Source organism: Paroedura picta, chromosome 3 (genome assembly GCF_049243985.1).
Source record: "Paroedura picta isolate Pp20150507F chromosome 3, Ppicta_v3.0, whole genome shotgun sequence".
NCBI classification, from domain to species: Eukaryota; Metazoa; Chordata; class Lepidosauria; order Squamata; family Gekkonidae; genus Paroedura; species Paroedura picta.
In genome coordinates, this window is record NC_135371.1 from 7444672 (window position 1) to 7467464 (window position 22793).

At 50.0% G+C, this 22793-nt stretch overlaps 2 protein-coding genes across 2 annotated transcripts; both read right to left on the reverse strand.

Annotated features, from left to right (window-relative positions):
* Window positions 1–883: 883 nt before the first annotated feature.
* Window positions 884–9570, reverse strand: LOC143834268 (uncharacterized). The gene is made up of 3 exons (XM_077330935.1): window positions 9361–9570; window positions 4363–6345; window positions 884–2511 (listed from the first exon to the last, which is right to left on the reverse strand). The coding sequence occupies exon 2, from the start codon at window positions 6293–6295 to the stop codon at window positions 4364–4366; it is 1932 nt and encodes a 643-aa protein (XP_077187050.1). The 5' UTR covers window positions 6296–6345; window positions 9361–9570; the 3' UTR covers window positions 884–2511; window position 4363.
* Window positions 9571–12237: 2667 nt separating this feature from the next.
* On the reverse strand, window positions 12238–22745 carry LOC143834264 (uncharacterized). Its single transcript, XM_077330932.1, has 3 exons — window positions 22568–22745; window positions 15070–17063; window positions 12238–13413 (listed from the first exon to the last, which is right to left on the reverse strand). Exon 2 carries the CDS (start codon window positions 17024–17026, stop codon window positions 15077–15079), a length of 1950 nt encoding a protein of 649 aa, XP_077187047.1. The 5' UTR covers window positions 17027–17063; window positions 22568–22745; the 3' UTR covers window positions 12238–13413; window positions 15070–15076.
* Between the last annotated feature and the right edge of the window lie 48 nt (window positions 22746–22793).

Here is a 22793-nt window from a genome sequence, read left to right on the forward strand (position 1 = left end):
AAGGAATTGAGGTAGTGACAGATTTTATTTTCCGGGGCTCCAAGATCACTGCAGATGGGGACTGCAGCAAAGAAATTAAAAGACGCTTGCTCCTGGGGAGGAAAGCTATGGGAAATCTAGACAGCATCCTAAAAAGCAGAGACATCACCCTGCCAACAAAAGTGTGTCTAGTCAAGGCTATGGTATTCCCAGTTGCAATGTATGGCTGTGAAAGTTGGACCATAAGGAAGGCTGAGAATCAAAGAATTGAGGCTTTTGAACTCTGGTGCTGGAAAAAGACTCTAGTGAGTCCCTTGGACTGCAAGGCGAACAAACCGGTCTGTCCTAGAGGAGATCAGCCCTGCCTGCTCCTTAGAAGGCCAGATCCTGAATACTTTGGCCACCTCATGAGAAGGAAGGACTCCCTGGAGAAGAGCCTAATGCTGGGAGCGATCGAGGGCAAAAGAAGAAGGGGATGACAGAGAATGAGGTGGCTGGATGGAGTCACTGAAGCAGTAGGTGCAAACTTAAATGGACTCCGGGGAATGGTAGAGGACAGGAAGGCCTGGAAGATCATTGTCCATGGGGTTGCGATGGGTTGGACACGACTTCGCAACGAACAACAACAACAATAAAAGTTCAACATTTTAAAACCCAGATTAAATATCCAAAAGAGAGCAGAGTATACCATTCCTTTATAAGCTCAAGTGATACTAGTTGGATGTGTTGAAGAGAAATACCTTCAAATTCAGAATACTTTATAAGTTTGCTATTAGTTGCTAAAATGCAAACAGTATTTTTTTTCCTGCACTCTTTTTCAAATGTAGATTGAAGCAAAAGCAAAGCCAAATTATACCTTACAAAGTATACCCAGAATTTTAAAATGACGCAAGCAACACCAGCGTTCTCTGTTTACGTACGTAAACTTTATTACCAACAGTTGTGCCATAATGATTCTCAGGGGGTTTCTATTATGATAACCAAGATGCATCTATGCACAGAATTTATTGTATTTACATCATCGTGTTGCTAAAAGTGACGTCAACTAACTTCTTGCGACAAATGTGGCTCATTTGTCCATGTAACCGGTGATTAACCTGCTAAAAAAAAAGTTTTAAAAATTAAAAAGGCATACTATGTATATATAATACATACAATGAAACAAAACTGGATTATAAAATTAGACGGTACACCAGTATGCCATACGCAATGAACAAATCAATGAAAACCTCTCGTTTCACAGACATTAAAACCCTTCTAACATGCGCGCACGGGGTGAGGGGGAACGGGGGGACGGACGGGACCACCTTACACATACCGTATCATGGGGGCATATTTCACCCCAAGCAAAGTATCAATTTGATGTGTTTTTGTTACCACAAGAACCTTCTGTAGTAAGGCAAACACGCTCCATGTCATCAATAGGGCATGTATCTCTACAAAAAAATATAAAAAGAGCAGCTTTTTCCTTGGGGGGGGGGAAACCTCATGGAGCATTTTTTTAAACCCTAAATGCATGCTTTCCCACTGTCTCAAATCGCCACGCCAGTCTAGATGTTTTCTTTCTGGCAAAAGGTTGTAAGGACTTATTTAGCCCTTCTCCCCACTTGGATAACTTTAAATCACACGGCTACGTCTCCACACACACCAGTACTGGGGGGGAATGGCTTGGACCACCCAGTAAATCTCAGCCATCGACATAGCAGGACCGCCATCATCTCCCCAACCCAAAACGATCCCTCAGATGCTGCTCCTGGGGTACTCGTCCACAAGAACCATCGGAGGAGGGAGATGGAAGTCAGAAATGATCCAAGCTGCCCTCCCTCCCTCCCTCCCTTCCATCAGTGGAAAGCTTTCCACGGGATTGAAGCCAGTCTGACGTTCCTTGATTTGTCAAAAGCCTCCCCCCATCCTGAGTCCTTTTTAAGAAAGCCAGATAAGCAGATGCACCTCCAGTCATCAGAGAGAATACTCACAATGATGTTTTAAAATGGCATCGAACAACAGTATAATAATAATAATAATAATATTAAAAAATAATAAAATAAAATCTCGGTACTTCTCTCCATTCGTGGAAATCAGTGGCCTGAAACAGGCCCGCATAAAGGATGGTAAGTGAAAGCAGTTTGCCCTCAGTTCCCTTCTTTAGTCCTGGCGATTGATGGCACGGGGGCCAGCAGCAAGGGAAGGCAGAAGGAAGGAGGCAGCCAACGGCTCCTCTCTGTCCTGTGGGCAGCAGGGCTCCTGACAGTCGGCCGCGAGGAAGGCCGCTTGGGCCGGCTAGTGTTGCAGTGCTAACATCGGAACTCCACGCACAAAGACGACCTCTGTGCTTCCAATGGATGTCCCCAACGGTAGCTGTCCACACTGAATTGGCCCGTTTCACAGTAGTCGGAACAGGAGAGGGCAAGAGAGGCTGCGTCCATACAGCGGCTGAGCTCCCCAACAATGCCTTCCAAAGCAGTTCGGAGTTGTCCACACAACGCTGTTTTCCAGCTGTTCCCTTTCCTTGGTTAGTTTGCCACGCTCTTTCTGGAAAGAAGAAGAAGAGTTAGTACTTATACGCCGCTTTTCTCTACCTGAAGGAGTCTCAAAGTGGCTTACCGTCGCCTTCCCTTCCCCTCCTCCCCACAACAGACACCCTGTGAGGGAGGTGACACTAAGAGAGCCCTGAGATTACTGAAGAAGAGTTAGTACTTATATGCCGCTTTTCTCTACTCGAAGGAGTCTCAGAGTGGCTTACAGTCGCCTTCCCATTCCTCTCCCCACAAGAGACACCTTGTGAGGTAGGTGAGGCTGAGAGAGCCCTGATATCATTGCCCGGTCACCCAGCTGGCTGCATGTGGAGGAGGAGCATGGAATCGAACCTGGCTCGCCAGATTAAAAATCAGCGCTCCTAACCACCACACCAAGCTGGCTCAGTTGAAGGGTCAGCACACCTGGTTAGCTGCTAATTTTCAGGCCTCTCCCCCCCCCCCCCAGGTACCAGTGACTACCATTGTCCCCTCACAGCTCCGGTTTACCACTCCATGACATTTTGCCAAATTTACAATAAAACAACCACCCCAAATTTCTATGGGGAACAAATTCCTATTGATATTTTTTCAGAAAGCCCTGCAGTGGCACGGTGGGTGGAGGGAAGCAGGGGCAAGGGGGTGACGGAGGGAAATGCCTACATCATCCCTGTGTCTGAAGCACATTTGCAGCTCCTTTGCTGCTTTCCAACGCCTCTGTGTTCAACGCGGTGATCAGAGAACAATCAGCATATGGTACAGCCAAAGATTACACCAGGGACGTCTGATTATGGCTGCTGTCCCTCTTTCCACCCCCTTTGCCTTCATCTCAGAATGCCAAGGGAGAAATCTGACTCCAGTTCAGTCTGCCACCCATCATGTGACCAATATGCTGGCTTCATACTGAATCGGACCGTGGGTCCACCAAGGTTAGTATTATTAACTCAGGCTGCCGGCAGTTCTCCAGGGTCCCAGGCTGAGTCCTTTACACTTTCAACTGGAGATGCCGTGGATCGAACCTGCAGCCTTTGGACACAGGCGGAAGGAAGCATAGCAGCTTCCCAGAGATAAAATTCACCCTGCTTGTATTGAAACAATGAAATAAATCTGCATCCCTATCAACTTTGCTAAAAACATTGTATTCCCACCGTGAGCATCAAGGGAAGAACCAGATTTTTCTGCCACCTACACCGTCTCCCAGCCTGGCATTTGACACTCATGGGTGTTCCTGACCTATAGTTTTCATCCCTTTTGATTGTTTGGCTTTTTCCTTTGTGTTCCGAGATCGCTAGTGAAGCTGTAGCACCTTCCTGAGCCCACTTGAAAGTGTCCCTCCCATCCCCCTCCCTTATCACCTCTTGCAAGGATGGCCTTGCTGGGAGCGCAGACTAAATACCAGATGGCTGGATGGGCTGTTTTGGCACCTTGTAGATCAGAAGAAACTGTATTGCCCTTCCTGTGTGAATTGGTGTTCCCCCTAAAAGCAGCCCCTGTGCCCCCCCTTTCCCCCTCCAAGGTATATAAGCTATGTAACCCCCTTCCTTAACGTCTCCGTCAAGAATTCTGTCTGTGAAGTGCTGGTCTATGTCCTGATTCCCCAAATAAAGACTTCTACTTAAAGTTTCAGCCTGAACCCTGAGAGTGATGACTGTTGTGTCAATCTGCTGGGTCTCAACCGCTTGGTTCTTGACAATGGGCGAACAGAGGAAAGAAGGCTTGGCACCTGGTGCCAGGAGCAAAGCCGGAGATCAGCAGGCAGGCAGGCAGTCTCTGGGGAGGGGCTTGGCAGACAGAGCCTGTATGCATTGCAGGCCTATTCCCGCATTAATCCATTAACCACTGAAAGAATTCAATATTATTCTGTTTTTACCTTAAAACTGGATTGCCAAGGGAAAGGCCGCGCCCTCCGGTTCTTCTTTCTTAAACCTGTATTTCTGCTGGCCCCTCGCCGCTCGGAGTAACTCCGGGTTCCTGTACAGGAACTCGTGGAAGTCGGCACAGGAAATATTGAAGTTCAGCTGCACCTGCAGCTCTGCCTTCACCACGCTGTCGCTCAGTCTGTTTCTGTCCTTGCTCCACAGCTGCGCCATGAGGCTGTAGATCTTCTCGCAGAAGGTGTTGGACACGGGGATGGACAGCACGAAAGAGACCAACTTGAGCAGCTGGCTGTCCGCACGCTCGGGGATCTGCCGGAAAACTTTCACCCACCGCTGGTCTATTTTCGTCTCCTTGGAGACAATCTCTTCCCTGAACTTCTGCAGAACACAATACTCGTTGTACAGCTGGTCGATGTCTATCTCGATGCGGAGGGCGGCCACCAGCGCCACCAAATCAGACCACTTGACTTCGTTGTTCAGGGAGAGCACGGACATGGGTTCAAAAACCGCCCCTTTGAAACTGTAGCAGTCCTCCAAGTACGCAATGCACCGTGTCAACATGTTCTCCACTTCCTCGGTGAATTTCTGGTTGTCGAAGACAGAGAGATTGCCCAAAATGACTTGGGCGGACCTCCCGTAGAACTTGTCCTCTCGCCTCCTCTTGAGCTTGCAGTGGAGGCCTTCCAGGACGCCGTGCAGTTCCGTGCTGGCGACGTGGTCGGACTCCAGTTTCTTCACCGCGTCGGAAAATATCCGCATCAGGTTGTGCACGAAGTGAACGTAGCAAAGCGGGAGAGACACGTGCTCCTCCACGCTGAACGCTTCCCACACGATCTTCACGCATTCTTCTTCCCCCTCCGACAAGAAGTAGGCCCTCAAGACGGACCAGTTTTCGAGGACCCGGTCGATGGCCGGCAGGAGAGCCAGCCAGCCCGTCGACACGTGCTGGAGCACGTCTTTGTACTCCGTTTCCACAAACTCAAAAAACGACGTGAGGGACTCCGTCTTCTTGGGCGAGGACGAAAACTCGCCGTAGATCTTGAAGATGAGCGTCTCCACGTCGAAACTCAGCACCCTCATCCCCTTTTTGAGGCAGTTGTGGATGATGCGGCCCATGCATCCCACTTGTATCAGTCCGTCGTTGAGCTGCTTGAGGTCCTGGAACACGGCCCAGTGTTTGGCGAAATCCACGGAGGCGTTGTCAATCATGTAAGAGGACACGCGGCTCACGTTGAGGCCGTTGTCCTGCAGGATGATGGCGATGCGCGTCGCGATGGAGTCGCTCGTCAACTCGTTGTAAAAATCCAGCAGGCCGTGCTTAATTCCCTCCGCCACGGAAAAGTAGCGCACGGTGACGGGGAAGAATTTCTTATTCCGCTTGTTGCACGCGTCGGATCCGATGGAGAAAAACGGCGCCACCTCCAGGTCCTTGAGCAAAAGCTCCCGAGACTTGGGGGCCAAGACGCTCTCCGCGATGCTGGTGGCTTTTGTCCGCCCGCAAGACATTTTCCTCGCGACTACCGAGTCCGGCAAAATCCGCGAGAGCGTTTTGTACGCGCAGGCTTGGCTCGCGTAGCTCAGATGGTGCACGATGCTGTGATAAACCTGTCCGACTTCCGCCGCCGTCACCATGTCTTCTTGGGAGAAGTTGGCTTTGTTGACAAAGCTCACGACTTCTGGCATTTCTTTGTGCTGTTTCTCCAGCTCTTTGTGCTTGGAGCTCTCCGAGTGGCCGGTCACTGCGCCTCGTCCTTCGTATTTTATGGAGAATCCTTGATGGCACAGGATGCACTCAGCGGTCATCATGTCCACTTTGCGAAGCCAGTCTTTGAAAGCGTCCTCCCGGCACCATTCGTCCTTAAAATAGCAATAATACTTTCTCTTCTTCACTGAGCTAGTGGTAGAATTCCCCTCGCTGGCATCCATGTTGCCCAAATCTTAATGTCCGATCTGTATTCTTGAACCAAGTCTGTCTCCTGCAAACAACAAAAGGTAAAAGGTAAAGGTATCCCCTGTGCAAGCACTGAGTCATGTCTGACCCTTGGGGTGACGCCCTCCAGCGTTTTCATGGCAGACTCAATACAGGGTGGTTTGCCAGTGCCTTCCCCAGTCTTTACCGTTTACCCCCCAGCAAGCTGAGTGCTCATTTTACCGACCTCGGAAGGATGGAAGGCTGAGTCAACCTTGAGCCGGCTGCTGGGATTGAACTCCCAACCTCGTGGGCAAAGCTTTCAGACGGCTGCCTTACCACTCTGCGCCACAAGAGGCTCATAAACAACAAAAACAACAACACAAATTGCCTCTCATTCCACAAGGGTCAGAGCCCACAAACACACCAATCGCCCCTGCCCCCAATCATACAACACCACAGCTGAAGGGTGTTGGAGGGTTTTAAGTTCCACACCATTCCTCTTTGGAGAAAATTAGACTTAAGAGCATGGGCAGATTCTATCACTTTTTTAAATGCTGGATTTCACAAATTTAAAGCATAACAATTACCCTACTATCTTATTAATGCAAAGGCTTGCAAAGGGATGGCAGGTGACAGTGGGTGAGCGATAGGGTTGTGAGTGTCCTGCATAGTGCAGGGGGTTGGACTAGATGACCCAGGAGGTCCTTTCCAACTCTATGATTCTTTGAAAGGCAACAGTTTGTAAATGTCTTGGAGTCAATGGATACAAACTGAAACAATGCAATCCCAAACAGAGTTACATTTTTTAAAGTCCACTGAGGCCTGTGGGTTTGGAATGGTATAACTTTCCTTAGGATTGCACTCTTAAAAGACACAGGGCAGTAAAAATCTCTGCCTCCCCATACTGGTACACCTGCTCCTGGAGTGACACATCCTAAGGGGGGAGCCCATTAGATCTTCCTGCACTGGCCTCAACCATAAAGGCGGGTCTTACAGGCCCTATGGAAACCTGACAATTCCCGCAGGGCCCACAGCTCTTCTGGGAGCTCAATCCACCAGGTAGGGGCCAGGACTGAAAAGGCCCTGGCCCTGGTCGAGGCCAGGCGACTCTTAATATGAGACAGAACATCCTCTAGTATCTCCTAGCTGCCTTTAACACAGCTAAGTACCAGCTCTCTCTGTTACGGGGTGAAAGGTCATAAAGCAGACAGCATTTCATATCACAAAGAACAAGAGAGCTCATTCTCCTGTACCAAAACTAAAGCCAATTTCCAGTAACTGAATGATCATTAGAAATTTGTTATCAACTCCTTCATTACCACCCCATCTGAATATGACTTTTGACTTTTCTGATCTTACTTTTTGGTGGGATGTTTTGCCTCCAGGATCACCACCCAATACAAGCTTATTAAGAAGGAACTCCGTAGCACATCACAAACCCCTTCTCCAAGAGTTGGGTCTCAAGATGGCAAACACATTTTTGTCGCTGTTCCACTCTCTAATTTCTCACTATCCCTGGCTGCAAGCAGAGACTCCAGAAAACACACCACTTCTACAGAATGAAGGCTGTCACTGCACAGAGCTATTCCATCTCTTGCTTAAACGCACTATGGCTGAACTACCACCTGACAAATTCACTACCCCTTGACACCTTTTCTTAGACTCTAGGATCTATCCGTTTTCATGGGCCACCTAACTACGGCAGTTTCTCAGTGGAACAGGATTCCTCGGGAGGTGGTGGGTGCTCCGTCTTTGGAGATTTTTAAACAGGGGCTGGAAAGCCATCTGATGTGGAGAGGCTGATTCTCTGAAGGGGGTTGGAGGTTACAGTGGAAGAGCAATTGGGATGTGAGTGTCCTGCATTGTGCAGGGGGTTGGGCTAGATGACCCAGGAGGTCCCTTCCAACTCTAGGGTTCTATGAAATAGGAAGAGAATATCAGTCACGTCTATGCTGGAAAAGAGCAGGTATAATTGTTCAGAGCATGGCAGAAACTTCACAAACCTTCTCGCTCTTACCACAAGGCATAAAGTACAGCTTGCACCATCAAGGATCATTCAATTAATTAAGAACTCCTTCTTGCTGCACTTGGGAAAGTAGCCTTACAGGAAAGTAGCCTTGCTTCGCTTTCATAGGCCACGTCCATAATTTGGTCCCTTACGTTGGTAGACCCCTCTGGGGCTGCGGGGCCCTACCCTGAACCGTTTGACTGGGTCTGCCACAGAGGGAACCATGCAGGCCATCTAATCCATGCAATGCAGGCTCAGCCTCCAACCCCCTAAAGCAGGGGTAGTCAAACCTGTGGTCCTCCAGATGTCCATGGACTACAATTCCCATGAGCCCCTGCCAGCAAGCGCTGGCAGGGGCTCATGGGAATTGTAGTCCATGGACATCTGGAGGACCACAGGTTGACTTCGCCTGAAAGCACGTGACGGTGCGCCCTGGTTTGAAAGCAGCCCTGGCAGAGCCCTGGGGAGCTAGATGTCAGGTGACAAGGAACAGCCGCCTTCCCACCTGGAACGTCAAAATGCACTTTCCGGCCCGGATCCGACCTCCAACTTCCACTGTCCTATGGGGGGTCTACCCAGGTGGGAGCATGCCGCCGCCTCCCCCAGCTGCAGCTCAACCCACGGCGCTGCTGGGGGAACTGGAGGGAGGCCGTGGAGGGGGGGGGGGGCGGATAAGAGGGAGCAAAGCTCGCCCGCCCCTTCCAGCCCGAGCGCACCCCGGTGCCTGCAGTGAGCGCAGCTTGCTGGAAAAGCAGGGATCCCTTAGCCCAGGGATCCTCAACCTGCGGTCCTCCAGATGTTCATGGACTACAATTCCCATGAGCCCCTGCCAGCATTCGCTGGCAGGGGCTCATGGGAATTGTAGTCCACGAACATCTGGAGGACCGCAGGTTGAGGATCCCTGCAGCCCTCGGGCGTGCACGGCTTGCAAGGGCCGGGGGTCGGCTCGGGGCCCCCCTAGGCGGGGGCTTTCTTCGGGTCCCGGCGGGCTCCACCCCCGCCCGCCTGCAGGATCCCGCCTCGCCGCCTCCGACCGGGCTGGGCAAGCCACGTGCTTCGAGCGCCGCTCACCTTCCCCTGCTCGGCCCTCGCGCGCCCGGCTCCCGGCGGCCCTTTTGGCGCGGGAAAAGGCCGGCCCGCTCCGAGCCCCCCGTGGCCAGCGAGAGAGGAGAAAGAGGCTCCCTCCCGGCCGCTCTAGGAATCCGCCGACATCCCCGCCCTCGCATCCCGGGCCGCGTTTCCTACCGGAGAGACGAGGCGGCCGCAGGGATTCCTAGAGGGGCGCCCCCCACTTCCGGTCGGACGCCTTCTTCCGGAAGTTGGCGACCGGTCTCGTGTTGCTCCTGGGAATTCGCCTTCCGCCGCGTGGAGCCTCTTCCCGGCGGCCTGCTGGAGACTCGTCCTAGCACCGCGGACGGGAGTTGGTCGCCAGCGCGGAGCGGACGCTATTCCTCAGCCGCGGCTCTCCCTTGCAACACGCGAGTCGGTTCCCAGCCTCCAGGTGGGGCTGGAGATCTCCCGGGATGGCAGCCGAGCGGCAGGCTGGAGAAAATGGCTGCTTCGAAGGGTGGCCGCGTGTTGCATTATGCCCCACTCAGGTCCTCCACCCCGAAATCTCCAGGAATGTCTCCCGCCCTCCACCCTCAAATCTCCAGGAATGTCTCCCGCCCGCCACCCTCAAATCTCCAGAAATGTCTCCCGCCCTCCCATCCTCAAATCTCCAGGAATGTCTCCCGCCCGCCACCCTCAAATCTCCAGGAATGTCTCCCGCCCTCCCACCCTCAAATCTCCAGGAAAGTCTCAAATCTCCAGGAATGTCTCCTGCCCTCCCATCCTCAAATCTCCAGGAATGTCTCCCATCCGCAAAAGGAATGTCTCCTTCCCTCCACCCTTAAATCTCCAGGAAAGTCTCCCGCCCTCCCTTCCTCAAATCTCTAGGAATGTCTCCATCCCTCCACCCTTAAATCTCCAGGAATGTCAACCCCCCCCCCCCCCGCAGTTAACCAGCCTAGCCCACCTCCTGAGTTAGCCTGTGCCTCACCCTGCTTGAAGAAGCTGTCAATTTCAGAAACAAAAGCCGTCTAACTTAAGAGCGGCCAGCAGAGCTGAAGAAAAATGACCTGCCCCTTTAGTAGAAGGATTGGTGTCTTGATGCCCCAAAGCGGCTTACAAACACACTTCCCTTCCTCTCCCCACAACAGACACCCTGTTATTGTTAGGACAGCCTATGGAGGAGCCTTTCTCGGCTGCTCCTTCCCACTGCAGCCCAAAAGTATTCCTGAAATGCTGCTCGTGGGAGACTGAGGCCCACCTGCCTGGAACAGCATAGCAAGCTGGAGAGGGGCAGGGTGAGAAGATAATCTTCAAAAATATCCCCCCTCCCTTGTTAGCTGAAATGTTCCTGGGGATCCAAGCCAACCTAGTTTTGGCCAAAGGTTCCTTATCAATCACTTCAAATAAAGCCACAGTAATATTGACCTATATGTTGGCCCAGGAATGTTGTTTTCTTCTTTTCTTGGAAGCCTTGAAGGCTTGGGTTCAGAGTGCCACTTTCCCTTGCACCAGCCGAGCCTTGGACTCATTCTTCTGCCATATAACTTACCTCGCAGGGCGAGGCCACTGTGCATCCCCACGACTGTCGTCCTGCAACCACCAACTCCATTCCATCCAAGGCAAGTGGATCCTAGCCCTCTATAGCAGATTTGCACACGTTTTCTGTGGCCTCAGGAGCCCCCAAATTAAGGAAGCCAGGCTCATCCAGACCAAATACAATTTTTGTGTTTCCTATAAAGGATCTTGGATGTTGCCTTTTAGTTTTAAATTGGGTTGCCAACTGGCCTGAAGCAAGATGCCCTGTCCTTGTAACAGGGTATTAATGAGACATTATCCAGTAGTGTTACTTACTTCCCTGTCACAAAAATGCTTTTAACAGTCCATTTCCACATGTTAAGGCAGGGGTAGTCAAACTGTGGCCCTCCAGAGGTCCATGGACCACAATTCCCATGAGCATTTGCTGGCAGGGGCTCATGGGAATTGTAGTCCATGGACATCTGGAGGGCCGCACTTTGACTACCCCCGTGTTAAGGCTTCTAGTAAAGGGACAGGGACAGTTTCTTCTCCACCAGCGGGTCAACCCTAAATTGAGCAGGCCAGAGAACATCTCTTAGCTGCGAAGAGCAGGGCCGTTACCGCCACTGGCCCAAGGCTCTGGAATGCCTTTCTGAGTAAGGTGCAGAATTGCTTCTTCCTAGTCTTTCCGATGGCGTGCCAAATCTTTTGTGTATGTGAGGATGTTTTCCTGAAGAGGCACAGCCCAGGAAAAAGGTGAAAACTTTCACACAACCTCTTTGTTCCCTTCCCCTACCCGGACTAAGCCCATGTGTGCATCAATGGGATGAAGACAAGATTCTTCCCCATCTCCTTATCACCTTCCTCATCTCAACTTTGTGATTGTAAGCTCCGTAGGGCACAGGCTTTCCTTGTCTCATCATGCACACTTGACTGTTCTGCCTAATAAAAACCGCTGTTTGATTCAGCTGAATGTAAATAAACTGGGCCTAAAGTCATCGGTTCCTGCAGTTTGTGCCGACACAAATAAGGACCCTGGAGTGATATCTGAGTGACCTTCTCCCCTGCCCCTTCCCCAATGATTCCTGCAGAGGCCCTTGGACCCAAATCTCTACATCTGCCGCTCCTTGGAGACAAGGGTGGGATGACAGTGGGACAGGAACATTTAGATTATGGCCAAAGCTTCAGTTTCTAGAAGGCATCAATCCAGTGAAGGGGGAAACCATGTTAAGCGGAAGTCCCATAAAGGCGAATCTCAAACTCTGTTGTTGTAGATCAGGAAGGTAAAACTATTGCCCTCTGCTTGGACTGTCCATTTGTCTAGTCAGGGGAAAAAAATAAGGTTTATTCGACTATCGGTCAAGTGATTTTTTTTAAAACTCCCTCCTAAACGTAAGTTTTATTAGAACAGCAACAAAAGGGAAGTCGGCCAATAGGCTTGATACTCTTCTTAATTAACAAATGGTCAACTGTTCCTGCAAAACATTTTTTTTTAAAAACCCCTATAATGAATCACTCTTAACTTTTAAACAATGTCAGGCAAGGTCCTAAAGATGAGAACTCACCGTCCCTTTGGCTTTCTTAGGGGGAAAAAAAAACCAAGGTCAGCCTGCAATTGCAATTTAAAAAAATTAAGACAGAAATAAAGCTAAGTAACAGCATCTTCCAAAAAACAAGAAAAGAGACAAAACAAACAAAAGTTAATTCATAGAGCCTGATTTTCTCCACTTAGCATTCTCTGCAGTTACAGCAGGTGGCCGATAGGAGGTGCTCTTGCTTTGCTGCTGGGCCCACCCATAACCGCTGCAGAGGAGGGGGACAAGCACTCCCCTCCCTTCTTGGCTATCCAAGGGCAGAACGAGCGTTAAAAAGGGTCAGCTGGCATCTGCACTCTGGCAGGGCTGGCTTGATGGCTCACAGTCACCTGCGAGGACAGGCCCGCTGAGCAACTGACCCATCTAGGCACTGCCAGTTGACTTTGATTGGAACGGCCCACGTTTTGATGGGTCAGCTGATGAGCGGTCGGTCAGTCCTAAAAATGCCTGGAGTCGATCGGGGGAGACTGCCAAGTACCTTGCGGTCCACATCAAAGAGTGTAGTTAAAGGTCATTAGAAACTATTCCTGACTAATTGTGTTTCAGATGGTGACCTGCTTTTTGAGGAAACAAATAAAGCTTGTAACAGTACGGCAATCGCATCCAACTTCATCTGTTCCCTCAAACTACTTGCCTTGCCCCTCCCAACCAATGAGAACAATTTGAGCATTCCGTGAGATCGCAGCAGCTCAGCCAATGGTGAAGGAGAAGAGGACGCGGCCCACGAATCTTGATGTCACCACTATAAGTGTACGCTTTCTCATATCCCATCGGCTACCGACTTAGCTGATTATTTCGAAGAAGGTATCCACAGTTCGCAAGGGCTTCAAGATGTTTGTGTTGTTTTTTTCCTCCCGCAGAGTTTTTGGTCCTCCAGCAAAGTTTCTTGAAGGTTATTATTCGCAACTATGATGTGCTGGTTTGTATGTATGAATTTCCTCACTAAAGGCAGGATGGACCCCTAAAATGAGAAAACAACATTCTTTTTTGTCCATTTCCTTCATGTCAAGTTTTCAAAATCTATTTTAGACACCACTGTTATTATTAAAAGAAGGCCTTGCCCCTACGAGTTTGCAATGGAAATGTAGATATATAGAAGCCAGAAGGCCATGTAGGGAGGAGGGGATGACAAAAAATAAACCGCACCGGGAAGAAGATAAGTCTGCACTGACTTCCAAACATGAGTGATCCCTCCCCCCAGCATCCATATGATACCATCTTCTATTGCAGTGGTTCTCATCAACCTTCCTAATGCCGCGACCCTTTAATACCCTCATGTTGTGGTAACCCCCAATATAAAATTATGCAAGGGTTCTTTCACAGAAATTAAACTAAAACTTACCAGTGGCGTGAAGATCCATGGTTCATGATTGGATATAAATTGGTTTTTTCCCATCCTGCTCCCACCCTGACTTTTTCCTAGAATGCCGAAGGGGTAGAACTTGGGCCAAGAGGATCCGACACCCATCCGTGGGACCCTGTCTGGCCTTCTACGCAGGGCTGGTGTGAACAAGGGGCCTCAAGACCACAGCCTAAAATCTGAATAATTACACTGTATTTGTTTATGCATAAGTGTATATTATAGATTTCTATGTCCACTTTCACACACACACACAGGTATGTGTATGTATATTATAGTACTGTAATAATTTTTATTATTTATATCCCGTCCTTCTCTGGTCAGCTCAGGCCAGGTAAACGCAGGTTTAAAACAATAAATACAAAAAGAAATTACATCTATAACACATTAATAAATGTATAAGTATAAACATTGATTAAAAAGCTGTCACCTCTCCAGAGAGAGAGGGAGAGAGGGAGGGAGGGGTAGGGGGTGGAGTGGGGCTTTTACTTATATAATGTAAAAATCAAAACACTGGGCCTGAAAGAGAGTTCTGGAGAACTTGAAAGCTCACATGTTTTGTCTCCTTTGGGCTGGTTGTACCGAAAGCATTTACATTTGGCCTTTGGAATTAAGGAGGACAGGAACCAGAGGTCACTGGCTTTTTAAGAGGTGCAGAGTGGACAAGGTCCTGATCCGGGACACAGGAGGAAGGTCACTCAGCAACATCACATTTCTTATTTATCACATTTCTTATTTCTTAAAAAAAAAAGCCAGCCATTAAGTACTCCTTTTAACGAATTAAATCTTTGCTGACCCAAACGGTTTCATCAAAGCGGCCAGGTTCCCTGCTTCTTTAAAATCTTGGAGAAGGGTCTACTCTTCTCCTGGTTGTAATTTTCAGGTCGGCGTTTCCAGCCTGAGGACTGCCGGGTGAAGCTGGCAAAGGGGGACTGGCAGCCAATTTGCTTTGGCCATTCTGGAGATTTGGGGACAGTGCCCTCCAGGGTGGCAGCGTTCAAAGAAAGTGGGGCCTTTGTGTGCTGCCAAACTGTTCCCATGTTGACTCAAAAAGTACTGTATATACTCGAATATAAGCAGACTTCTTCAGCACATTTTTAATGCTGAAAAAGCCCCCCCTTAGGCTTATACTAGAATGCGGGTCCCCACTTACCTGTTATTGTTGATATTGTGGTAAAACTAGGTGCCTTGGCTAGGATTCGGGTCAGCTTATGCTCGAGTATATACGAGGGTATTTAAATAATATTCTGCTCTTACCTTAAAGTCAGGGCGCCTGTGGAATGTCCTCATCTTCTGGTTCTTCCTTTTTGCACTTGTAGTTGGGCTCACCCCTCGCCGCTCGGAGTAGCTCCGGGTTCTTGTACAGGAACTCGTGGAAGTCGGCACAGGAAATATTGAAGTTCAGCTGCACCTGCAGCTCTGCCTTCACCACGCTGTCGCTGAGGGCGTTTCTGTCCTTGCTCCACAGCTGCGCCATGAGGCTGTAGATCTTCTCGCAGAAGGCGTTGGACACGGGGATGGAAAGCACAAAAGAGACCAACTTCAGCAGTTGGCTGTCCGCGTGCTCGGGGATCTGCCGGAAAACTTTCACCCACCGCTGGTCTACCTTCTGCTCCTTGGAGACGATCTCCTCTCTGAGTTTCTGCAAGACACAGTACTCGTTGTACAGCTGGTCGATGTCGATATCAATGCAGAGGGCCGTCACCAGGGTCACCAGATCGAACCATTTCACCTCACTGTTCAAGGAGAGCACTGCCATCTGCTCGAAAATCGACGTTTCAAAGTAGTACCACTGCTCCAGGTACGCGATGCACCGGGACAACGTCTTCTCCGCTTCCTCGGTGAACTTCCGGTTCTCAAACGGGCAGATGTTGCTCAAGATGACCTGGGATGATTTCCCGTAGAATTTGTCCTCTTTCCTTCGCTTGAGCTTGGCGTGGAGGTTTTCCAAGACGCTGTGCAATTCCGTGCAGGTGACGTGGTCGCATTCCAGTTTTTTCACCGCCTCGGAGAAAATCCTCATCAGGTTGTGGACAAAGTGAACGTAGCAAAGCGGGAGGGAGGCGTGCTCGTCCGCACTGAACGCCTCCCACAGGATCTTGAGGCACTCGTCCTCCCCGAGAGATAAGAAGTACGCCCTCAACACGGACCAGCTTTCGAGAACACGGTCAACCGCCGGGAGGAGGGACAACCACCTCGTGGTTACGTGCTGGAGCACGTCTTTGTATTCCGTTTCCACAAACTCGTAAAAGGACATAAGAGAGTCTATCTTTTTGGTGGAGGATGAAAATTCGCTGTACACCTTGAGGACAAACGTTTCCACGTCAAAACTCAGTGCTCTCATGGCCTTCCTGAGGCAGTTGTGGATCACGTGGCCCATACACCCCACTTGTATCAGTCCGCCATTTAGCTGCTTGAGGTCCTGGAAGACGGACCAGTGCTTCCCGAAATCCACAGAGGCACTGTCAATCATGTACGAGGCCATCCGGGTCACGCTCAGGCCGTTCTCCTGCAGGATGGTGGCGATCCGCGAGGCCACCGAATCGCTCGACAACTCGTTGTAGAAATCAAGCAAGCCGTGCTTGATCCCCTCCGTGGCCGAAAAGTAGCGGATGGTGATGGGGAAATACTGCCTGCTTCCCTTGTTGTAGGCGTCGGAGCCGACCGAGAAAAACGGCACTTCCTCCAGCTCCTTCAACAACAGCTCTTGAGATTTGGGGGCCAAGATAGTCTCCACGAGGGCGGTGGCTTTGGTCAGTCCACAGCACATTTTGGTCGCCACGACAGAATCGGGCAGGATCCTCGAGAGGGTTTTGTACGCGCAAGCTTGGCTCGCGTAACTCAGCTGGTGCACGATGTTGTGATAAATCTGTCCCAGTTCGGCCGCAGTCACCAGGTCTTCCTGGTAGACGTCCGGCTCGGGGATGAGCATGGGGATCTGTGGCAGGTCTTTCTGCTGCTTCTCGGATTCCCTGTGCTTTGAGCTGTCTGCGTGGCTGGTCACTGCTCTCCTCCCCTCGTATTTTATGGAGAACCCTTGGCGGCACAGAATGCATTCGGCCGTCATCCCGTCGATCTTCCGGAGCCAGTTTTTGAAGGCAGCCTCTTTGCACCAGTCGTCCTTAAAGCAGCAATAATACTTCCTCTTCTTCACCGAGCTGGCGATCGAATTCACCTCGGAGCCGGTGACCGAGTTCCCCTCACCGGCATCCATGCTTGCCTGATGACCTGTCGGTATTTTTCAGCCAAGCCTGTGAAGAAATAACAACAACACCAATGGGCCTCTCACGCCATATAGGGCAGAGAACCCCCTCAAATGTGCCCACTCGCCTAGAGGGGATCGATTTGATCATGCAAGAATGTTTGTGCGTATTCTGAAACAACCAAAAACGGAAGGATGGCTGCAGGGTGCCGTGTTTCACAGCAGTCCTCGTCGCAGAAAACAAATCTTTGAAGCATGCACTGTAATTACCTTCAACGGCCCTCTGTCAGGGCCCAGTGGACCTGAGGAACCGCCTCTCTAATTAATTATGCCCCCCAAAGAGCCCTATGCTCCGCCACCGCTAACCGGTTAACGACCCCTGGCCCTCAAGAAGCCTGCTTGGCTTCAACTAGGGGCAGAGCCTTCTGTCAGGAACTAGGCAGAAGACATCCTGCAGGAAACCTGTCAAGCCAAACCTCGAGACCACCGGCTGGTGAAATGCAACAGGAAGCTTTCTTCAAGATTTTACTGCAAAGGCACTACAGGCAGAGTTCATTGAAGCAAACATCTTGGCAGAGACAAGGGACAATAAATCCCAAAGGGTCTTTATACCCCAGAGCAGATGGCATAGGGGGATGATTGGGTACCTAGGCAGGAAGGTGCCAAGACGGGAAGGGCTGTTGGTTCCCAGGGGGTTCAGCTTTGAAGTAAGGAGTATAGAAGGGCTGGCACACTGCAGACACTACAAGGCCATTTGAGGCCGGATAAGAACAAGAAAAGATAATACACTCTATCAGCCAGACACTTTGGTATGCAAAAGGGGAGGAAAGAACCAGGAAGGATTTATAGTTTTACTTGGCCCCCACCTGGTGGAAAGAGCTCCCAGAGGAGGTCAGGGCCTTGATGGAACTAAAACAGTTCCGCAGGGCCTGCAAAAGGGAATTCTTCCGCCAGGCATTTGGTTGAGACCAACCGGAATCTGCAACACTGCTGGGCCCCTAAAACAAAAAATGGCCAGCTTGCGTTGCTACAGGACTGCAAAGCGACATGCCCTCAGTACAAATAAAATGTTCTCTTTGTTGTGCACAGTAATAGAAGGAGAGTTGGTTCTTATATGCTGCTTTTCTCTACCCAAAGGAGTCTCAAAGTGTCTTACAGTCGCCTCCCCTTTCCTCTCCCCACAACAGACACCCTGTGGGGTGGGTGAGGCTGAGAGAGCCCTGAGATCACTGCTCAGTCAGAACAGCTTTCTCAGTGCTGTGGCTAGCCCAAGGTCACCCAGCTGGCTGCTTGTGGGGGAGGAGCTTCTAATCAAACCTGATTAGAAGTCCGCGCTCCTAACTGCTACGTACATGGCCCTAGGGAAGCATGCTTGGCCTCGACCAGGGCCTTTTCAGTCCTGGCCCCTACCTGGAGGAATGAGCTCCCAGAAGAGCTACAGGCCCTGGTTGAGGCTGGCATGCTAAGGTAGTTCTGACCCCCCCTTGCTAAGCGGCTTCCAACCATTCCCATGTCCACCCCCCAGTTGGGGAAAATTAGGGATTTTTATGATTTTTGCATTGCATTACATATTGAATTGTGGTTAAGGGGATTTTACCTTAGTTTTTGAGGGGTATTTTATTAGGGGTTTTTAAGTTGTATTGTATATTGTATACTGTGTTGTTACCGCCTCAAGCCTCCGGGGAGGGGTGGGATATAAATCAAATAAATAAATACACCAAACTGGCTCTCTTGGAATTGGGCAGCTAAAACATAGACTCATAGAGTTGGAAGGGGCCATACAGGCCATCTAGTCCAACCCCCTGCTCAATGCAGGATCAGCCCTAAGCATCCTAAAGCACCCAAGAAAAGTGTGTATCCAACCTTTGCTTGAAGACTGCCAGTGAGGGGGAGCTCACCACCTCCTTAGGCAGCCTATTCCACTGCTGAACTACTCTGACTGTGAAAATATTTTTCCTGATATCTAGCCTATATCGTTGTACTTGTAGTTTAAACCCATTTCTGTTTGTGTTTTTCGGCGGTGGGGTATGAATGGGGAAAGAAGGGGTGCTTGTAATGAAGCATCTGTCTCCATTTTAGTTTGCTGTCTGTGATCTGTGTTTTAAATCTTTAGCATGAACACAGCAATCATTGGGGTCCAGTTACCATGGCCAGCCTATCACAAATTTACCCGAACATAAAGAGAGACTGTTATACAAAGTATCCTGAAAAGGGATCTAAGGAAATGTTTTACTGCGGCTGTGTGATCCTGTAGCAACGTGGTTGGGGTTTATTTTAAATGTTTTACTGTTGTGGTGTTTTCCCATATCAATGGGAAAATGTATTTTTTAAAAATTAATTTGGGGAGAGGGGGGAGGACAGAAATTTGAGTCCCCGAAACAACCGCTGTGAAGGGATTGGTAGCTTGCGTTGATTGACAACCCGAAGAGCGAAGGGGAGAAATGTGGGTTATCCACACTTTAGGCTTCTCCGCTGCCTCGTTGGGAAGGGAAAAGCCACAATGAGGTGGTGGGATAATGAGGAAGGGGTCTCCCATCAAGACAGTGTTTCTCAACCTGGGGGTCGGGACCCCTTTGGGGGTCGAATGACCCTTTCACAGCGGTCATGGCAGCACAAGCAACTTGGCCCGGGCGGGGGGGGGGCATCCACACAACAGCCTTGTGGGGTAGATCGAGATACAGCGTCTGTCTGGAGCAGCAGAAAAGAGCAAGATCGGCATGGTAGGACAAGAGGCAGAACTGAGAAACCCTGGAAAAAAACCAATTTATGTACAATCATGAACTGTGGATCTTCATGCCATTGGTCAATTTCGGCTTAATGTCTGTGAAAGAACACCTTGCATAATTTTAAGGCTGGGGGTCACCACAACATGAGGAACTGTATTGAAAGGTCGTGGCATTAGGAAAGTTGATAACCACTGCATCGGGAATTGTACAAGCACACGGTTTCCTATCATGCGTTTGCAAGCAGTAGACGGCGCATGATTTACACCTCCATGCGGAAATGGTCTTGGGACTACCTCCCCCTGCTTGAAGGAATTCTTTCCTTTTACAGCTTCCATTAATCATGCATGTCTTTTTGATACCTATTTGCACCTTTCCTAAACTCTGGTATCAATTTTATCTGAGCTTCCACAGCATGGCCGTTTTAAATGGTTTGCGAGCTTCCAGAAGGGCTTCGGCTCTCCTTAACTTTCTTTTTGGCCTCTCTTTCAAAAAGTCCCTTTCTTTGAGAGAGGCTGCCCCTTATAAAGCTAAATGTGGTTGTGGTGGTCTTCTGGAGCAACTCCCTATTTACGTAAATGCTAAACTTCAGAATGTTACGGAGTCATTTGGGGTCGTCCTCTTAGTCTGAAGTAATAGAACAAAATTGGATGCCCGTGATACCTTTAAGATCAACAGGTTTAAATCTGGGCATAAGCTTTCATGTGCACACAAAAGCATACGACCAGAATGAAACTTGTTGGTCTTAAAGGGGCCATTGCACTCTAACTGTGACACGTTTACATCCCACACCAGGTTTGAGCATTACTCTGGATCAAGTTCAGGCCTCCCCCCCAGACCATCTGCCCCATAGCACAGACATTGAGCATAGAATCATAGAGTTGGAAGGGGCCATACAGGCCATCTAGTCCAACCCCCTGCTCAATGCAGGATCAGCCCAAAGCATCCTAAAGCATGTCTAGAAACCCAATTGCTTACTCCTGTCTTGAACACATTTTGAACCGATCAATATTTGAGTAGTTAAAAACCCATTATGATCCAGTTATTTCATCTAGCTGCTTTCCTTAATTCCTTTGCCGTTTTTAATCATCGTCTAGCCTTTGATCTGGTGGGCAATAACAAACTCCCGGAGTTAAGCTGCCTTTTGGGCCCACCGTTTTCACCCATAGTGTTTTTGTAAGTGAATCTTTCTCTTAGTCTCTTCAATTTCTCTGGAGTTACATAGAGCCAACCACAAAATATTGAAGCTGTATCTCCCACAGCAGCCATGTTGTCATTCCGCCCACCACTCTGTGTCGGAATTCCAAACCCACAGGCTGAAAAAGGCCAGGGCCCCTGTTTCCAGTTACCTGTTTTATTAAGAAATCTTCAGGTTCATTAGTGAGTGAACCTGAGTGAAATTTGGCTAGCACATTCCAATTAGCAAATATTAGAACAAATTAAAAAAAAATACACCTATCATATTTCTTCCGGAGCAAAGTGGTTTTATAATTTCTAAAAGCATGCTGGCACATCTGTACAATTTTCATAGATCTTTGTGCTTTTCCTTCTAGGAACAAATCATAATTTGCATTGACAAATATCACCCGTGTAATTAAGAATTCCTGTTGCAAATGGGAAAAGCATGTCCCTCCCTCCTTTTCCATGCACATGTCTTTCATACGCCAAGTCTCTAATTTTGTCATTACACGGGCAAATCTCAGCTGCAGGTAGATTAGTGCTGTGGAGCCTGACTGAGCTCCAGCACACTCCTGCAAGTTACCCTTTGGAATGGGCCCTCACAAGATTCTGGGGCAGATCTCAGTTGGCCACAAAAACGTCTTCTGAGCGGAAAGATCACAAATCTGCCCGAAACGCACTTTGTACTTCTGCTTCTGTCTAACGCTTTCATCGATGGCCGGGAAGATTTCTATTCACGAGGCCACCTCCTCCCCCTTCTCCTGCTTTGTGTAACGGCTAAAAGCGGCAGCTTCTAACCTGGAGAACTAGATTTGATTCCCCACTCCTCCACCTGCAGCCAGTTGGGTGACCTTGGGCCAGCAACAGTTCTCTGAGAGCTGTCCTCACCCAGCAATCCTCATCGAACCGTTTCAGCCTCACCTCCCTCAGAGTAACCACTGCCAGGAGAGGAAACGAAAGCTGTTTGTAAGCCGCTGGGCGATCCCTTTGGGTAGTAAAAAGCGCAGTACAAAAAAACCCCGCAGCTCTTCTAATTCTCTCCCTAAAATGCAATCAAAGCTACCCTTCCCCCTTCAAATAATTAGGGGGGGGAATCAGAGGTCAGTTACAAGACGGGGGGGGGGGGGGGAAGAACAGCAAACACAACCCCCTCCCCCTTCCCGCCCTTGCAAGCGTTAACGCAGAGGTAGTCAAACTGCGGCCCTCCAGATGTCCATGGACTACAATTCCCATGAGCCCCTGCCAGCGAATGCTGGCAGGGGCTCATGGGAATTGTAGTCCACGGACATCTGGAGGGCCGCAGTTTGACTACCTCTGCGTTAACCTCTCCGGCATAGTTTAATTCTACAGGTGCCACTTTTTGGTTGGTTTTGTTTTGCGCTTCAACCAGAATTCCTGAGGCACTCCCAGGGCCGCTGCTTGCTCGACGGGACCAGCAATGGGGCTCGGATCAGGGCCCCAATGGCTTAATAAAAGGAGCCCCCCCGGGGTCTCAAACCCACCCCTGTCCCTGTTTTTTGAGCGCCGCCCTCTCCTCGGGGCAGCGAAGCGGGCTGGAGCTGGGAGGGAAGGCGGGAGGGTGGGTGGGATGGGGGTCGTCGTCCCCCCCCCCAACTAACTTTGGGGACGGGCTGCCGGACCGGGCGCTCACCTTTTCCTTCGCCGAGCTCGCTCCCCCTCCCGTCTCTTGGCGCGGGAAAATGCCGACCCTCCTCGACGGGCTCCGACGGCCAGGAAGAGGAGAGGAGGGGGAAGAAAGGGGGACAGAGAGCGCGAGGGGGGCCGCTCCGGGCCGCTCTAGGAACCTCACCTTCGCTTCCGGGGTCACGTCCGACCAAAGAGGCCCGAGCGGCTAAGGAGGCCTAGAGCGGCCCGAG

Bases quoted from the DNA above. Each gene is read 5' to 3' on its own strand.
- LOC143834268 (XM_077330935.1), bottom strand. From the start codon at position 6,295: ATGGATGCCAGCGAGGGGAATTCTACCACTAGCTCAGTGAAGAAGAGA.
- LOC143834264 (XM_077330932.1), bottom strand. From the start codon at position 17,026: ATGGATGCCGGTGAGGGGAACTCGGTCACCGGCTCCGAGGTGAATTCG.